Here is a 17,598-nt window from a genome sequence, read left to right as displayed (position 1 = left end):
GTTTCAGACAATGCTCTAATGGACTCTGTATGATGGAGAGTTGCCTGCAAATTCGACAAATCAGATTGCGCTTGTATACAATCCTTCTTCCATTGCTCTGTCGTAGCCAAAGCATGTTTCAGCTCTTCTGACGAAATCTCGGCTTTCTGCTCGTAATCCATATGTGAATTGCATTGTTGTGTTTCCAGTTCGTCTAGTTTCTTGTCGAAGTCTTTTATACGATTGGAGTATCTATCTCGTTCCTGCAAGACATCTTCCAATTCATTAGTCAAGGCTTCCACCTACGTTGTGTTGGAAGCAAAGGTCAGTTCGAGTCTGGATTTAGCAGACAAGTAGGCAGAAATACCCGTGAAGTCAGTTTGACTATGTTTTGTTCATACAAATCATTTTTTGCCAAGAGAGCCTGACCAATTTCAGCCGCGACACGTAATTTCTCATTGGCTTGGACCAGTTTGATGCCACTCTCGCAAGTACAAATAGGCGTGGTTGGTTCGTCGTCATCCATGGCTGGATGATGTTTGGAGATGGGAGAGATGTCGTGTTTCTCACGCACCAATCGGCTTATAAAGAATAAAAAGATACGATATGAGCTATAATAATATTCTGGTTGGCCACGTCGTTTTGGTTTGAACTACAGCTGGTTGACAAGAAGCGACAAAACAGCCAAACCTAGACAGAGCACACAACGTTACTATGGTTGTAGCACTTTGTAGCGATACTTACAGTATGTAAGCACGGCTCCGAATGACTTGACCCGACTGAACTGTCGTGACCTCTCCGATCGCCTAATAGAGTTCGTGTGCTAGAAGTACCATCCATCAGTCGCTCATTCACACACACTGCAACAAGAAACCGGAAGAAACCAAGAAACATAAGACAGCAACACAAAGTGAATAGCACAACCTGCGGGGAGACAGCGTCCTTCTTGACAGACACGTTGCCGTTGGCGAGAGCGTTCAATAAATTCACTAGGTCTGCGCATCTGAAAATCGTGGAGCACATTGTTTAGCAAATAGTATAAGCGCTCGAGTGTATTCTGAATCATGGGCATAGAATCTATATTGGTGGTCATTGGAAAGGCCTCTCTTACTACAGTTGGTAAGGCATTGCTCGCTGATACATGGACATCAATGCTTCTGAATTTCTGATGACACATGATTTATTTATATCATCACACTGCCGAGAAGGCCATCTCCATTCTTCCAACTTGTCTGCTTTTATCCGCCTCCAAATTTAATGACTCGTTGTACCATCAATTAGCTGCTGGAATCGCTACGTATGTCGTCTTGAGACTCGTTTACAATGATCGTGGTGTCTTTGCTCCTCCCGTACGCAAGGACTTGGCAATTGCTGCTGGAGCAATCCCTCTTCTTGGCCACACCTATACCTCAAGACAGAATATGAATTGGCGACTTGATCGCAGCCTCGAAAACTCGAAACAATACGGCCCAGTATTTCAGCTGACTGTACCAAACATTCGCATCGTCGTCACTACTGATGTTGATGACCTCGCCCATATTATGGGAGATCCTTACAATTATCGGTACGCGAGTGATATTTATCACCAATATCTTTGACGAAGGTACGCCTTCCCTCTTATCCATACCTTCGCCTTTGGAACAGGAAAGGAATTAAGCCGTCCGACTACAAGCTTCTCGAAGATTTGCTAGGTTGAAAGTTACACAACCCTCATCTAAACACCGTTTGTGTTTCTACTCTCTTCTAATACCCTTTCAACATAGGTCACGGAATCTTTAACAGCGACGGTGCTGAATGGCGCTCACAAAGGAAAATCGCTGCAAATATCTTCAATGTAAACCCTACTGCTGTTTTCGTTTGGAGCTGAAACTCTTTGTGACATCTTTCTTGTCACTCTCAAGGTCAAGAACTTTGTCGGACTTTTTGCTGATGCATTTTCTGAAGAAGCCAGGTTGATCTGTATGCATCTCGACAAGGCTGCTTCCAAGGGACTCATTGTGGAAATGCAAGATCTTTTATTGCGTTCGACGCTAAATTCATTTGTGAAGATTTCGATGGGAGTATCTATTGGCGCACTCGAAGTGGAAGCCAGAGATGTGAATGGTGAGCATTGCTTTGTGCATGGACGACCTCAAACGCCTGCGAATTTTAACACTAGAATGTGTTTGTAGGAGTCTATACACTTCCTGACGTCGATTTCATGCAAAGCTTTGATGGTTGTGCTGCTATCATTGCTCGGAGAGGTCCGTGGTAAGTACTTGTTTGAATCCCAACTCTCATCTATTCTTCATTCTTAGATGCTTATGCAAACTCTTCCAATGCAATTAGGTGGCGTTATGTCGAACCATACACTGAAAGTGGGAAGAAGATGAAGAAATACGCACAAGTCATGAATGACTTTGCAAGTCGTATCGTTCAAGAAAAGCGTGCAAAAATTGAGGCCGGCAAAACGTTGCCTAATAAGGACTTGCTTGACTTGTTTATGCAAAATGGCAATGAGGACGGAAGTGAACTATCCACTTCTCAATTGCGTAAGCTGCATTCAGGTTTGCATCCCATACTTATAGGCTAAAGTTTTATATTAAATAGGCGACATTGTTATGAACTTCATCATTGCAGGCAGGGATACAACCAGCCAAACGCTTTCATGGTGCTTATGGGTAATAAATAGAACTGGTTTCTTGAAGTGTTCCTTTTCTAACTTCCGCTTCTTAGAACGTATCAACACGGCCCGACGTTGAAAAGCAAATGTATGACGAGATCATCAGCGTTGTTGGTCAAACCCAAGACATTTCTTACGAGCACTGCAAGTCTATGAAATATGTGACAGCAGTGTTTAATGAAACGCTTCGCCTGTACCCAAATGTGCCTGCGGCCACAAAGTGAGTTTACATTGTTCAAGAGAAGTTCAAAATTTCATTGTCATGACTGATTTTGCATAGGCGTGTAGTGAAAGATGACATTTTGCCTGGCACCCATACAAAGGTGTACGCTGGTGAAGTCGTTTCGTGGTCCAGCTATGTTCGAGGAAGATTAGAGAGCATTTGGGGGCCAGACGCTTCAGATTTCAAACCTTCGAGGTGAGTCTTGTCTCCCCTTGCAAGTCACTTTCCTCTGAACAGGAATTGCTCTCGTGTTTTAGATGGATAATGGAAGATGGATCTCTGATGAAGCCTTCTGCAGCCAAGTGGCCCGCCTTCAATCTCGGACCTAGAATCTGCTTGGGAATGGGCTTGGCTACGCAAGGTCTGTTGTTCGTCTTTTCAATTTCGTATCCCAAATCCTTTTGGGCCTTACAATGGCTTTTATTACAACGTTTAATAGAGGGGATTTGCTTTCTTGCAACAATTCTGCGTCGATACCACCTCGAGTTGGTAAACGACGATGAACCACGTCATTGGGGCGATCCTAAAGGGAAGCGGGGAAGATACGGCCTCTCGTTAACCCTGTCTATGCGAGGTGGTGTTGAATTCAAGATTCATCCTCGCAAGAATGGCTTCCAGTACTAGCTCGTCGTTGTGTGGGTTTAGAGTTTGAATGATTGCTGTTGTTTTGATTTTGAAAAAACATTCGTTAGTAGAATAATAAAAAAATAAGGATCAAGTACGATATGTACCGGGATATGTGTTCGTGGCCCTTGGCGTTTGCTTAACGTGATAAACGTCCACGCTAACATAGTCAGCGGTTGTGCTGTCTCCCGACCCCCAGTGCTGTACTTGATTTTCTCATAAAGTTACAAACGATAGCACCAACCCAGTATTGAAGCCGTTTAACTAGTTTCGGTTGAAGATGTTGTCGTGGTTTACCAAGGACAAAACAAGTCAGTCGGAACGCAGACAGTTCTGGCAGAAACAACCCACCGGAAAGTGGTTTGATACCATTCTAATCATCAATCTGGTAAGTAAGCAAGCGCTCGTCTGTTATTGTAGTTGATCCCGCCCTGTGAGAGGTGATCTGACCAAAATCATCGACATCATACCATACAGGAAAACACAAACTATGAGGATGCCATCATCAACCTAGACTTTCTACAACAAGATCATGGTGCTGTATTACTCACTAATTTCCACGGTCTTACTCACCCAAGTCAAGGAAATTACATTGGTCAGGTCAGCCAATTTTTTTTGAATTCATGACCTTTCGCAAACTTGGCCTACTAATTCTGTCCTAGATCTGTTTTTGCCAACTTACACGAGCTTCGTCCAATCATTGTTTCAATAGATATATGGCTCACTTGGTGGTGTGCTGACTGACGCTAACTACGATGTCGACGGCGTGAATCTCGTCGATTTGCTGGAAGTGGCAGGAGTATCATGGAAAAGCTATAATGAAGGATTTCCAGGTAATCCAAATCTGGTTTCAATGTAGAATTCGACTATTGATACGATTGATTACTAGGGAGTGGATTTCAGGGAGCACGAAAAGATGCATACGTCCGAAAACACAGTAAGGACACATGGCTTACAATTATATTGGATCTAACCATCAATCTTTTACAGACCCCTTCATCTCTATGAACAACATTCGGACCAATACCGTTCGCGTCGCCAGAATCGTGTCCGGAGAAGAATTCCAAGACGATTTGCTGTCAAATAAACTGCCACAGTTTTGCTTTTACACGCCCGACATGCTGAATGACGGCCATGACACCTCTATCGAGTATGCGGCAAATTGGGTCTCTAAATTCTTGCCTCCCATCTTGTCAGCCCTTCAGCAACAAGCGGCACTTATTGTGTTGACATTTGACGAATCTGCCAATTGGTTTGGAAGGAACAAAGTGGCTACTTATCTGATGGGAAGCAGTGTAGTTCAACAAGCCAGCGATCCCAGTCGATACAATCATTATTCGATCTTGAAAACGGTTGAAGAGAACTGGTCGCTGGGATCCCTGAATAGACATGACGTTACGGCCAAGAGCTTTGAATCATCACTGACACGACCAAGCAAATTTTGGTTTCATTAAGCTGTGAGTTGTATAATAGCTGTAACAGAGACAATTAAACAATTATGGAAATCTGTTCTCTGGACATTCTTATATCCACGTAAAAATAAATATGTAACGTATATTAGCCTTTTGTGGTGAATTGGACCAGTTCTGGGATTGCGGCCTGTCCTTACACATAAAAGAAAACGTGACGGTGCTAGGTTATAAGATCGAACGTCCTAGGTTGCGATAGCGAACTGAGTGCCCGCAGAGCGTTTTTCCAAGAAGCGATTGGTTGTTTCGCCCAACGTGAAACTTAGATTTGCGTTGCTTTCCGTAAATTGCTTTTGCCGATTGAACCTACAACGCACTCTTGGTTCGTTTGGAAGAGAAAGGGACAAGTGGTGCAGCATTAGAGCACGATCAACAGAGGAGAGCCGCTTTTTCCATTGCTGTCTGCTAGCAAATGAACCCATTCCTGGTTGTTTGGACCGGAATGGTTTTTGCTCAATTGGCCTCCAGCGCTGCCCTATTGGAACCTACAAATGGAAAGGTATGTAAATGACATAGGTTCAGAGACCCTGGTTTCGGTGGATTGCTGTTCAAATGCAAAAGTGGTTGATGGTCAACACATTTCCATTTCTGTGAAACTCACTCACTGGTTTGCTCAATCCTATGGCACTAACTATAGATATTACTATCGTCATGGCTCGATTACAGTGGCAGCGTATCAACGGGCGACCGGACTTGGAAGTTTGACTCGAGAATGGGTCGCAACTTTTCCTATTTTCATTTTGCAGTCAACTGTATGTTCATTTGCTGGAATTGTGTGGCTCTACCGTGTAGCTGAATTACTGATTCAACAATCTAGTACCAATTGACAGCTTTCCGCCATATGACTATGTTGGTCAATCTGCTACGGACGCACATATATTTTTGTCAGTCTACCCTTTAACTCTAGACAATATTACCGATGCCCAAATAGCTCAGTTAACAGCTCAGTGCCAGGCCTTGAATGGTCTTGGCAGGAACGTTTTGCTCAGGATTGGGCCAGATATGGTAACTTCAGCTCAGTGCTTGCTGTTTTTACTTTATTAATCCACAAACCTGCCCTCTTCTATTATACAGAACGGGTATGTCGGATGTAGATCTGTATGTCTGCCAACCTTTGACCCAACTTCAATATTTCAACCCAATTTGTTCACAGAGCTTGGTACCCATTCGGTCAATCCCCAACAAAGTTCATAGATCTCTTTAGGCGCGTCAGTACTGCTGTACGAAATGCTACCACCACAACAGCAGTGATGTGGGCACCTTCAGCAGCAAAAGGTTATCCCTTTCTCTTATCCCAATATTCCATATCAAACACAAGCTCTGATTTTGCCTTACTCGATACAAATCATAATGGTCAGCTCGATCTTTATGACGACCCATTTTCACCATATTTTCCTGGAATATCGTATATTGACTGGATAGGGATGGGAAATTTGTACCATTTAGGGAATGTCTATCCCAACGTTAGCAACACATTACCAGCCGCAGGTCAACTTGAACTATCAGTTACGAGTCAAGATCAGCCCAACAAGACCTTCAATTTCTATCGAGGTAGAATTTACAATTTTATGAACCTGAAAACTAGTTAACTAACATTGTTGTTTGCCTAGACTATGTCGTTGCATTGAACAAACCATTCGCGATTGCAGAAACGAATGCTGTTTTTCACGATAGTCCACTCATCGAGTAAGTCTTGACCTTGTGTAGAGTGGTGCTCTGGATATGCTAAACAGCCGTCTATATTTTAGTGTCGGACCTGGAGAGGTGGCCATTAAGCAGGGTGAGACTCGTTGGGGTTCGGGACTAGCGCACAAGGATTGCTTACCCTCGTGTTTCCATATCATAGCTTGGTGGCGCCAATACTTGACCAATTCTACCTTTCTCGCTACTTACAGCCAGCTCAAATTGATCAACATCTTTGAATTCCGAAAAGACGGCTCTGGAACTGAAAACGGCATCGTGAGAGACTACAGTATCAGGCATGTGCTTCTACTTTTAATTGTCACTACAAGGACCTTTTGTGCTGACATTTTTACTGAAGCTATCAAGGAGTTGTCTCTGCTGCTTGGGCAACTGATTTTGCAGCGGTTGCTTCGAAGTTTGAGTTAGCCTCACCAGCCGCGAATGTAACACTGTTTGGGACCACTACCACTTCCTCAACCTCGGGTAGCTCATCGTCACCTTCGAACGCTTTGTGGGCTATATTATCAGTACCTGCCGTTATAGCCATCGCATGGGTTTATTTGGCCGTGAGGAGGAAGAGAAGAGCTCATCTGCCGCCGTCGCCGCCTCGAGATAATCCTCTGCTAAAATATGTACCAGAGTTCTTGAAACCAAAGGATAAACCAGCTACTCCCGGGTTTGTAGGTTCAGCAGAACTGGAAGCCGCTCGAAGCGCTCGCTTGTATCAAGAATATAATGTTAGGTACCCGAGCAGGAGGAGAGATGGTCGTGCCACTCCTTCAGCCGATTCAGATAATAATAGCATGGTAGAGAATGGTTCAGTTGGAACTGGAACATATCTCAATCTCACCGAAGATGCCGGAGGCCCTCCTACTATAATTGAACCCCATGCATCGATCGCACACGTATCGGAACCTGCCGCTGCTCTAATATCAACATATGGCACTCAACTCGACTTCAACAATCAGGCTGCTATATACAACAACTACGGACAAGATCTCGCTGATAATAGAACCTATACAGACAATGGCGACATACACACTGATCCTACTACGCACATGGCCGACAACAGTACTGTAGGTCACAGCTTTAATGGCGAGGATGTAGTTGCTCCAAGGCACGATGATGTGTCTCATACTCTACCACACAATTCATGAGTAATTTAGTTTAGTAGTAATTACGTTTTCATACCGTAATTTCCATGTATTTACTGGTTACAAATAACAGTGACCACATATAATTTGCATTGTCGTTTCCTCCAAAAAATACCCAAAGCACAAGACTGAAGACATCTTCGGATCTTATAATATTGCGTCTTTTTGCAAGTTACAGTCAGTTAATAACATTTGAGGTTTGTATGCGATTCTGCGAGATTTTCAGTAAGGATTTTCATTCCAAGACCGTTCGTATGTCGAGTCGACAGCTATGCATCATACGTATCAACATATTTTTCAATCGATAAACTATAATGGGTCCCCAATCAAACTTACACTGGGCAAGTACCATTCTTGTTCAACCAGGAATCCACACACTAAAATTAAAAATCGGGCTTGGTCATCTGCTCTAAATGATATCGATAGAATTGATGATACCTCATCGTGGAACTAATGGAATTAAATTGAAAGTCATCGTAAGGACTCTTCTTAGAATCACCGAGGGTTAAGTGATTTACCTGATGACCGCATGGAACCGTCTTTACATCATTTCCGTCCTGTTCGAAATTTATGTTAAGAATCAGAAGGAAGATGGATGGACGATGTCCCAGAAATGCGTGTTGACTTATAGATGTAGATGTCATCAATATACCTCGTATGCTGTCAAGCAAATAGCACACCGAGCATCTTCTCCAACGAGGCTACCTCCAACATACTTCCGACTCGGTAATTGTGACATAAATTGCACTGAGATTCCTTTAGGTTTGGCATCACCGATGCGTTCTAAAGTGTATTTATTGAGTTAGAAAACGACTGGCACTCTGGAAATAATTGGCAGAGCTGACCTGAAAGTGCTAGCAAGCCTTCATATGTATCCGGAATGAACCCATAGTTTCCGAGATTTTGAGCTAGACTGATGTCACCAGCCAAATCTGCGGCTAGATCATAACCTGAATTATATACTTGATATGCTCTGTCATAGTCGCGCTGGAAGTCGTCGTGTTGATCATAAACAAACTCTTCGTGACGATCCGGAGGAGGGATATAGTCTTCATCATCATGTTCGTAACCACGTCGAGAATATCTGGCAGAGTGCCTAGACACTGGAAGACCCGGAGCTACAATACGACTTTGAATCAATCGGCGAGAGCGAGAAGAGGAGCCACCTGGCTGAGGTGGTTGTTGTGACAACATGGATTGAATAGACTGCAGCTAATAAAAATTGCATGATTGTCAAGGCAAAATGATGTGGTCAGGCAAAGCGTTCATAAGCTCAGAGGGACCAAAACTTACAGGATTTTCAGATTGATATACTTGATACTCTTCTGCTTGAAGCCTACGAGCAAATTCTTCATCAGCTTCGATTGGGTTTGTGGGTATGTCGTCAAATCTAGGAAGATCTTCATCTGTATGTGTGGGGGTTGATAGCAAGTTACGTTGTGCCATACGAGGGCTTGTACGTTGAGGCAGATTCGGTGATGTTGGTTGTCGTGTGGATTGCGGTCGTGGTTGCGGCCGTGGTAGATTTGAGCTTACAGATCGTTCTAGTTTCGATTTCTTATTTACATGGGTACGACTCCTTCCACCGGCAAGGAATTGAAGTCGTTTGGGAGGTGATGGCAAACGACTATTGTTGCTCTTCGGTTTGCTTCCAGGACTGGGCGTAATCAGGTCCACTACAGGAGTATTGGTACCTGCTTCAGATGGCCTCTTCCTTTTGCCAGGCGAGATTCTTGTAATTTCAAAGTCGTCGTCTGAGTCGTCAAATGTTGGAAGAAAGTTGTGGTCGTCGTCAGATGGTTCGTCCTTAATTATACGTCTGGGCCTACTGGGTACCGCAGGAGCAATCCTAGCAGGAGCTGTTGGTGCTGTTGATGCTGCTCGTTCGTTTGCTCGTTCTTTTCCCTTTGAAACTCGCAATCTACGAAACGGATCATCCAGTTCATGTTTCTGGCAGACAGGAGAGTCTGATATTGTAATGGGAGAGTTCAGACCCGCTGTTGTTGTCCTCTCCTCTTCCATATCTGTACAAAGTGCAAGAAATGAAACGTAGGAACTAGAAGATCGAAATATCGAAATCGAACCAACATGATTACCATGATCTGGACTATGGACTGTGATATTTCAGAAAGTTACATGTAGAATAAGTTATAAACGCGATCTTTGTTCTACACAGTAAGATCACCGGGTCTGCATGCTCATTCGAATGCAGTGATCGATTTTGTTATGATACCACCGGCAATAAAATATAAAATAGCAATGCTGTATATGACTCTATACCCTTATTATGAGCTATAGTTAGATTTGCGCAGCGTGGCAAATAGAAAGTGCAAATCGTACCTAAACATTTGATTCCAGCATTATCTCCAACACTTTGTAAAATGTCTCTAACTGTTCCAGCTATTGGAACAGCAACAATGGACGGCACGACCTAGGACACAGAGTCAGACTTTCTGGTCCTTGATCATGCACAAGGAGTACTTACCGAGCTGGAGTGCCATAAAGAAAAATCTCTTGCTGCATCAGCCGAGTTAGGTAGCGTATCCAGGGCCCTATAAGAAAGATTGCTCGTCAAAAAAAACTGCGATTGCAACTGCCTCAAGAAAACCAGCGATTCGGGTGATTGGACATACATGGCAAGCTCAACTACAATAAGACGAGAGAAATAGCATTAACAAGTGCTCCATGGGTATTGATTCACGGTTAGACAGCGATAAGACAACATTCATGCCGGCAAAACAGTCAATTGCCCCAATGTATTGCTCCACATACCCGAGAGAAATGGCCCAAAGCCAGCCCCGAAAATGGCGGATGAAACGAGGACCAGCCAAAATGGCGGTATCAACATCATCAATATACACGTGCAGGTGAATAAGGACAAAGCGAAATAGACCAGTGGCTTTCGTTTCGAGTGATTTCGAACGAGAATCGAGCCGACGGGGGCTAAAACGAGCAACGGTATCAGAGCTACTGAAACCGCCACTGGAGGCGTCAATGAAGCGGGCAAATCGACACAATCAGCTAAAGCATATTGAAGGAACTAGAAATAGAGTTGAAAGTAAATGAGGACTAGCTTGTACCTCACAAATGTGAATCAAGGTTAAGGCAAAATTGCAATTATGTTTGAAGTTAAAGAATTTTTTCTAACTTGGTTTATAGTCGTCGTTCCCATGTAACAGACAAATCTCGAGAATATGACTCGTGCGAATTGAGGATTCTTGAAAAGAGGCCTAACAATCAGCACCAGTAAATATAAGATCTGCGATCCGTTTTGTAAGAATACAACCTTATGGTTTGCCAAAAGAAATCCTTCCAAATAATTGGTGGTAAGGACTCATTGCGAGCAGGCTTCTCTTCGACAGCTGTGCAAGTGGCTACAGCACAACAGGATGTCACGAAAGCAACTATGACATAAGTGGCGGGCGTGCCCAAGGTAGAGTAGAAACTATATGGTTTGTCCAAAGTATGAAAATGATGCTCAGAAAGCTAAACGGTTGTTTTCAACAGCTTGCCTTCCTAAAATTGCACCTCCCAAATATCCTGCGAGAGTCGCGGCACCCATAATACTTGATATAACACCTAAGTTGACACTAAATTCAAGTAGAAAGAAACCCAAACTAGACGACTCTACCTTTCTGATCTCTTGGAGTCACTTCGGCAATCAGCGCTTGGAAAGGTGTCGTTGCAACAATGACCCCGAACGTCAACAAGAGATAGGCGACACTGTAAAATCCCAAACTGTGGTCACTCCAAAGAAAGAAGAGCGAGAGACACATGACTCCTGTCCCCAACACGATGCTTGGCCTCCGTTTTCCATGTCTGGGGCTGATCTGATACGAATTACGGTCGTTGAGTGCTCCATAGGCAATAGCAAAGAAGAGCGTGAAGATGCCCGCAACCAGGGTTACGATGGACATTGCGGTTCCCTTTGATTCGTCACCTGTCAGGGTCAGAATGGTTGAATGTATATAGATTTGAAAGAAAATCACTGCAATGGTTGGATTGGTTGTTATAGATGCAGGAGATTTCAATCCAAACACATGGAACAGTCGATCAATAAATTGGACGCTTACCGACAATTTGCCTAATTTGATCTGGCATTATCACAGCACCGATCAAGAAGTTGAAGAAATGGTACCTACACGTCAACGTCAGCCAAGACTGCAAAATGCCGAATTTGGTAAATATCTTTAATTTCATACCCAAAGTGAAAGGTGCTAATTCTGACAAGCGTAAAGAGCGGAAGGGAGGGCGTCCTAGAGTCAAGGCCATTTCCCTGTACCAGCTGAGCGACGTCTCGTTCCTCTTCAATCGCGAATTCATTTTCGTCAATTTCTTCCGAGAGCTCATCTTCTAAGGAGTCTCTTTGCACTAGACTGTAGTCCTTTTCATCTTCCTTAGAAGGTGACCTTGTGGGCACCGTTGGTGAGAACATGTCCAGCGTGCCTAACGGGTCACAACAAGAAATGATTTGAATTGGCCATAGCTAGAAGAAGTTAGACTACAAGTCGATTTAGTAGGGTCAAGAGATTTGTACGTTTACACGCGATGACGAGAATTGATTTTGCTGTCTATTGTTCATATTTCGTGTCAATATATTATCATTCAGAACATTTCAGAAACAGTGCTGCTCAAAGGCGTTCATTTTGATTTTAGTCTACTGTTCAAAGATGGCGTTCGACCATCTCAACCATGTATCCATTCTTGAGGGCCAATGTAGCTGAATAGATTCCACGTGGATTTTGACCACTAACGAAACGTGGTGTGTACTTGCTGAGAATAGCTACCATTGTAGCCTTTACTTCCATAGTCGCCATTTTGTGACCGATACCTGTTTGGATTGGTGATTCTTTGGTCAGTACGCGAACAAGGTAAGAACGCGTCGTTAATCAGCTACAACTCACATTTATATTCTCCATCACTGAATGGCAAGTATTCATGCCCAGCTTTCAAATTAGCCCATCGGCCAGGATTGAAATCTTGAGCGTCAGTCCAGTAAGCGTCAGATCGTTGAATTTCTCGAATGGCAATCATGATTCGAGAGCCAGCGGCAATACGATGACCCATAACTTGAAGATCGGTCACAGCAGTACGCCAGTTTGCCATGACGGTTGGCGGATGTAGTCTCAGTACTTCAGAAAAAACATGATCCAAGTATTCGAAGCGAGCCAAATGAATGTTGTCTAAATCAGTTCGGCTGGCAATCATGTTATCAATCTCATCTTGGAGTTTGCTGACCACATGGGGATGTTGACAGAGCTCAAAGAATGTCCATGTGAGCGTGGAAGCAGTAGTGTCGTGGCCTTGTCAAAGATATGAATTGAGTGAGATCTTCGTTGCTGTGAGCTTCCATACGCTCATATTTACCACCCAGATACTAATAAGAAACAGAGTGTAAGGCTTGCTGTAATCTACCTTGCGCCATGAGAGTTTACTTACGAAGGTAGCTGCTTCATCAATGATCTCTTCAGGACTGAATTTCTACATGGTGAATCGCACTAAATTCACTTGTATGACACAATTCAATATTAGACGAAATGAATTCAAACCTCTCGACCAGTTTCGTCAGCCTCTAGCAACAAATCAATCAAGTCTCGAACAGCTCCAGGACGTCTTCCGCCATGTTTTTTGATTTCGAAACGTTTCTTGATAATGACTTCATTCAAGAGATCGTACACAGGTTTGAGAGCAGCTTTAAGCTGAGCCTGAGAAATCCCGTACCAGTCCCACAAGATTTCAGGTTTTCCAGCTCTCTGTTTTGTTCAAGTAGATTTTGTAAGATCGAATCAGTAAATAATCATCAATGGTGTTCATGGATTGGGGTATAGTCTACCTTTGCAGGAACGGTCACCATCATATCCATTGCGACTTCAAATGCACCATGAACAGGCAACGGGTCTGCAATTCGATCCAAGGAGTTGAATTCGTGAGAGAACAGAATTTTACCAAGCACATCCGTCGTCATGGCCATCATGGATCTAGAGTTGGAATTGTCATCTTAGATGTAGCAATTGAATAATCGGGTTCACTTTTAGCTGGCTTACTTGTAAATGTCGACTGTAATGGCATTGTTGCCAGATATCGTTTGCTGCTTCCAAATGTTCATTAATCTCGTAGCATAGTGAGCAGAAGCTCCAATAGTTTGATTGAGTTGATTTGGTATAAAAGCATTGACCAAGTGTTTTCTGTGAACCTTGTGTTGCTCGCCAAAGAGCGCTACCATTCCTTGTTTGAGGACACTATTCAGAATGTCATGATTGGATGTGTGAGGTGATGCGAAAATAATGAAATGAAGAAAACCAAATATTTGAACCCTTACGTGAATTTCTGAAACTCGGCACTCTTTTCAACACGACCAGCTGCACGATTAAAGAGTATACTTCTAGCTGCTTCGGCATCCGCAATAATGACCATTTCTGATCCACCTGGCAGCGGCAGATTCACAATGGGACCATATTTGACTACCAATTCGTGAAAGAATTCATGCAATCTGCGGCATTGATTGTTGAAGAAGAATGAATGATTGTGCTTTGCGACGTTTATGTCAAAACGAATGAAAACAGCATCGAGAGCATTCTGAACTCGTACCTCCCTTCACTTGCATATGGTAGCATTTCACGCAATGCACCGATGAATGGCATCCCGTCAGGTCCAGGAATTGTTGAATTCTTCTTCTGATTATTGGACCATAGGTAAAGTCCAACACCCAGTGCTGCGGCTGCTACTGCAGTTGAAATATATAGCTCCTTGTGTTCCATTTCTCATGTAGTCGCGAAATCTGTACTGTAGAAAGAGTGGAGCAGCAGAACTTCTTTGTCTGAAGAAAGATGAATCAGAAGTTTGGATTCGAAAAGGTGGTTCCGATACCATGATGTCACGTAATGGGACGTGAGTTTGGAAGCCTTTCTACTTGTGGTAATACGGGTTGAATCCAAGGATGATTCCCACATGAAACGTTTTAGACAAAGCAACCGCAACGCAATTTTTCATATCTTTAACGTCTTTCTTGATACGGAATGAACACGCTGCTCGGGAAATAATACCAATTAATATTCTTTAATCCATATACCGTCAAATCCCTAGCCACTACCATTTAAAAAAATGGTGAGAGGGAGAGTGGGGATCCTAAATCCAAGAAGAAAAACTTTACCACCAATTACGGCGGTGAGAGAGACATGCAAGAAGAAAACCAATTATCTGGAGATACTGGAACGGGGGGTAGGGATAAGATAAGGATAAGGGTACATATAGTGGGGGAGGGGGTATTTTGCTCTACCAATTAAATCGCACGCGGTGCGAGCGGGCAGGGGCGATCAACAAATTCGAGCGGGTAGAAATGTAGAGTTGTTAGCGTATAAATCAAATGTAGATAGTATGAACGTCGTTCTTTGCAATAGCACAGCGTATTGTAGCTGTTTAAATTAAACTGAAGCACAGGTCTTTGCATATTAGCGCGTTCCTAGTATGTCGGTAGGTTAGAGGATCAGTATGGATTGCATTTTAGACTGTTATAGAGGTGCTGGTACTACCTGGATGCTGACTTCAGAGACGAACACGGTATTTTGCAATGCTTGAACTTTTCACGTCAAAAACACAGCAACTGCGATTACAGAAATGAAACACCATGACACCAACTGGACCTTATGGATTTAAATGCATTGACGCGTCTCAGTTTCTGCAAACTGGATTGCGCTTGAAACGATGGGTGAGTATCCGACGCCTATAGCTCAAATCACTGACAAAGTCAAACTTTGGGATGTGTCCGTAATACCTGATCGCAGACTTGAAGATACTCCAAAGCCTGAAGAATGGCCGGCCATCGTCGAAAGCTTTCGTAAAGATTTGGATACTCACATTAGGGCTTTATGCAGTGACATTCCTCTTGGATATGTTTTAGGTCAACCGAAGTTACTCCGCTATGATGCAGATTCATTCGATCAAAGGCTTCATGAAGATGGGCCACATCTGGAGAGAGTATTTGTTATTCTACATCTTGGTATTGTCGTTCAGGTTTGGGTGAAAAACTCTGGGCAATTGACAGAACTGGCCTTTTTTATTCTTGTAGATCGAGCAAAAGGAACTGCATTCCCGAAATATCCTCTTACCAGCCCGAAAAGTTATGATCTGAATGACTACCGAGCTGTCATCGTCGAAGCCGGACAGGCTGCATTATTCTGGGAGGGGCTCACTCGTTTTGGCTCAGCTAATGAGAGGATTGGTAGAGCAGCACTAAAGCCTCGAATATCATTTTTGCAGCCTTCATACCAACAATTACTACTCCGTTATGAGGAGAACGTGTATGCATTAAGTGTTTATCATTTCATTCTATTTCATGTCTACTGATCACAGCATGAACAGAATGTGGATGCCTAACGTTGATCGTTATACACGGGTGCTGCATCGATTTGTTACTATACAGTATCATCGATTGACAAACTTATGCAACGAAAAAGCACCGTCAGAATCCATCTTGTTGATGACATCGATTAATCAGGAAACACAAACCATCAATGATTGTAAAAAATCTGGAGACTGGAGTCATTGGCAGCAAGGTATTCAGGCAGAATGGAAGAGTTTATCAGACAGAAAAGCTTTGGTCAACTGCTAAGCTTACCACCCGGCAAGAATGCTGTTGGACATAGACGGGTCTTTGTCAGGAAGCTCAGAGCTGATGGCACTATAGATAGATACAAAGCAAGATTAGTAGCTCAAGGTTTTTCTCAAAGACCAGGACACGATTATAATGCTACATATTCACCAGTGATGGACACGATTACGTATAGGTTCTTATTGAGCTTCGCAAGATATATGAAGTTTAAAATAGATGATATGGATGTAGAGACTGCCTACCGTTATGGTAATCTGGATGCTGATATATATATATATGAGAATGCCAGAAGGAATCGAAGTCCCTAATGGAATAGAGAACCCAGTATTGAGGGTTGAGAAGGCGTTATATGGCTTCAAACAATCTGGAAGAATGTGGTATAAAACTCACTCAGAAACATTGGTGAAGGATGGATATCAAGTCAAACGGCATCAAGGGGTAGGGGTAGGGGCAGGGTGAGGGTAGGGGTGAGGATACATATAGTGGGGGAGGGGGAAAACATAGTGGGGGAGGGGGTATTTTGGTCTACCATTTAAAAAAAAGGTGAGAGGGAGAGTGGAGATTGTACATCTAATAAGTAAATCAATTATTTGAAGTCAAATGTGCTAGCTTTCGTTCGTAGGCGTGCTGGTTTGACATCTGCGTGATGTGCTCGAATGTGACTGACTTACGAAGCGAAGACACGCAAAACGAATAAAGAGCAGGCGTGGATACCACGATATAGATGAGCCAAAATCATCCACATTGGCGCAAATTTGAAAAGCAGGCGTGCTGAATTCAACAACTTGTTGTAATGGGCAGTTGTTCGTTGTGTGCGTGTGTAGAACTCAACCCAACAGTCCTGAACTATGTGCCGCTGGCATACCCAACTACTACGACTAGTAGTTGCTTTGCTGATCTGTCGTGTATGACGCGTCTAGGATTCCTTAATATGGTGCGATCACCATAACATGCTGGTTTTAATGATTCTGTTCCATTGACCTTTATTGTCAATAGCCGCCCACACTTTCATTCCTCTCTCCAAACACTTGGGCTCTGCGAGTTGTGCTTTTGGCTGTTGAAAACGCACTCCTGCAGGGGAGCTTTTTTCGGGAACCGCCTTGCTGAACATTTTGGAGTAATGCTCGGAACAATAACCGTCCCTAGCGAACGCATAGCCGACTACACTAAGCTGGCGAACATGTTGTTGGGAGCTC

General features: G+C 43.4%; 6 protein-coding genes across 6 annotated transcripts; 4 read left to right on the top strand and 2 right to left on the bottom strand.

Annotated features, from left to right (window-relative positions):
* Window positions 1-1,043: 1,043 nt before the first annotated feature.
* On the top strand, window positions 1,044-3,488 carry SmJEL517_g04672 (uncharacterized protein; the record flags this gene model as incomplete). The annotated part of the gene is made up of 12 exons (XM_031170600.1): window positions 1,044-1,098; window positions 1,261-1,543; window positions 1,624-1,670; window positions 1,743-1,813; window positions 1,881-2,082; window positions 2,151-2,229; window positions 2,308-2,510; window positions 2,569-2,639; window positions 2,695-2,861; window positions 2,922-3,059; window positions 3,122-3,225; window positions 3,304-3,488. The coding sequence occupies 12 exons, from the start codon at window positions 1,044-1,046 to the stop codon at window positions 3,486-3,488; spliced, it is 1,605 nt and encodes a 534-aa protein (XP_031023427.1).
* Window positions 3,489-3,768: 280 nt separating this feature from the next.
* On the top strand, window positions 3,769-4,942 carry SmJEL517_g04671 (uncharacterized protein; the record flags this gene model as incomplete). Its single annotated transcript, XM_031170599.1, has 5 exons — window positions 3,769-3,876; window positions 3,966-4,088; window positions 4,201-4,321; window positions 4,378-4,425; window positions 4,479-4,942. The coding sequence occupies 5 exons, from the start codon at window positions 3,769-3,771 to the stop codon at window positions 4,940-4,942; spliced, it is 864 nt and encodes a 287-aa protein (XP_031023426.1).
* Window positions 4,943-5,369: 427 nt separating this feature from the next.
* Window positions 5,370-7,797, top strand: SmJEL517_g04670 (uncharacterized protein; the record flags this gene model as incomplete). Its single annotated transcript, XM_031170598.1, has 9 exons — window positions 5,370-5,456; window positions 5,595-5,709; window positions 5,775-5,962; window positions 6,032-6,055; window positions 6,145-6,508; window positions 6,568-6,643; window positions 6,706-6,737; window positions 6,804-6,929; window positions 7,007-7,797. 9 exons carry the CDS (start codon window positions 5,370-5,372, stop codon window positions 7,795-7,797), a joined length of 1,803 nt encoding a protein of 600 aa, XP_031023425.1.
* Window positions 7,798-8,103: 306 nt separating this feature from the next.
* SmJEL517_g04669 (uncharacterized protein) lies at window positions 8,104-12,229 on the bottom strand (the record flags this gene model as incomplete). Its single annotated transcript, XM_031170597.1, has 11 exons — window positions 8,104-8,244; window positions 8,313-8,351; window positions 8,447-8,577; window positions 8,640-9,006; window positions 9,088-9,818; window positions 10,135-10,225; window positions 10,280-10,346; window positions 10,428-10,440; window positions 11,426-11,734; window positions 11,868-11,932; window positions 11,997-12,229. 11 exons carry the CDS (start codon window positions 12,227-12,229, stop codon window positions 8,104-8,106), a joined length of 2,187 nt encoding a protein of 728 aa, XP_031023383.1.
* A 229-nt stretch (window positions 12,230-12,458) lies between these two features.
* SmJEL517_g04668 (uncharacterized protein) lies at window positions 12,459-14,552 on the bottom strand (the record flags this gene model as incomplete). Its single annotated transcript, XM_031170596.1, has 9 exons — window positions 12,459-12,625; window positions 12,699-13,097; window positions 13,162-13,171; window positions 13,234-13,275; window positions 13,344-13,547; window positions 13,628-13,772; window positions 13,839-14,033; window positions 14,114-14,284; window positions 14,383-14,552. The coding sequence occupies 9 exons, from the start codon at window positions 14,550-14,552 to the stop codon at window positions 12,459-12,461; spliced, it is 1,503 nt and encodes a 500-aa protein (XP_031023384.1).
* A 943-nt stretch (window positions 14,553-15,495) lies between these two features.
* On the top strand, window positions 15,496-16,402 carry SmJEL517_g04667 (uncharacterized protein; the record flags this gene model as incomplete). The annotated part of the gene is made up of 3 exons (XM_031170595.1): window positions 15,496-15,790; window positions 15,860-16,091; window positions 16,153-16,402. 3 exons carry the CDS (start codon window positions 15,496-15,498, stop codon window positions 16,400-16,402), a joined length of 777 nt encoding a protein of 258 aa, XP_031023382.1.
* Window positions 16,403-17,598: the final 1,196 nt, after the last annotated feature.

This window comes from Synchytrium microbalum, assembly GCF_006535985.1.
Source record: "Synchytrium microbalum strain JEL517 chromosome Unknown SmJEL517_scf0034, whole genome shotgun sequence".
Taxonomy (NCBI): domain Eukaryota; kingdom Fungi; phylum Chytridiomycota; class Chytridiomycetes; order Synchytriales; family Synchytriaceae; genus Synchytrium; species Synchytrium microbalum.
This window is presented reverse-complemented; position numbering and strand designations above follow the sequence as displayed.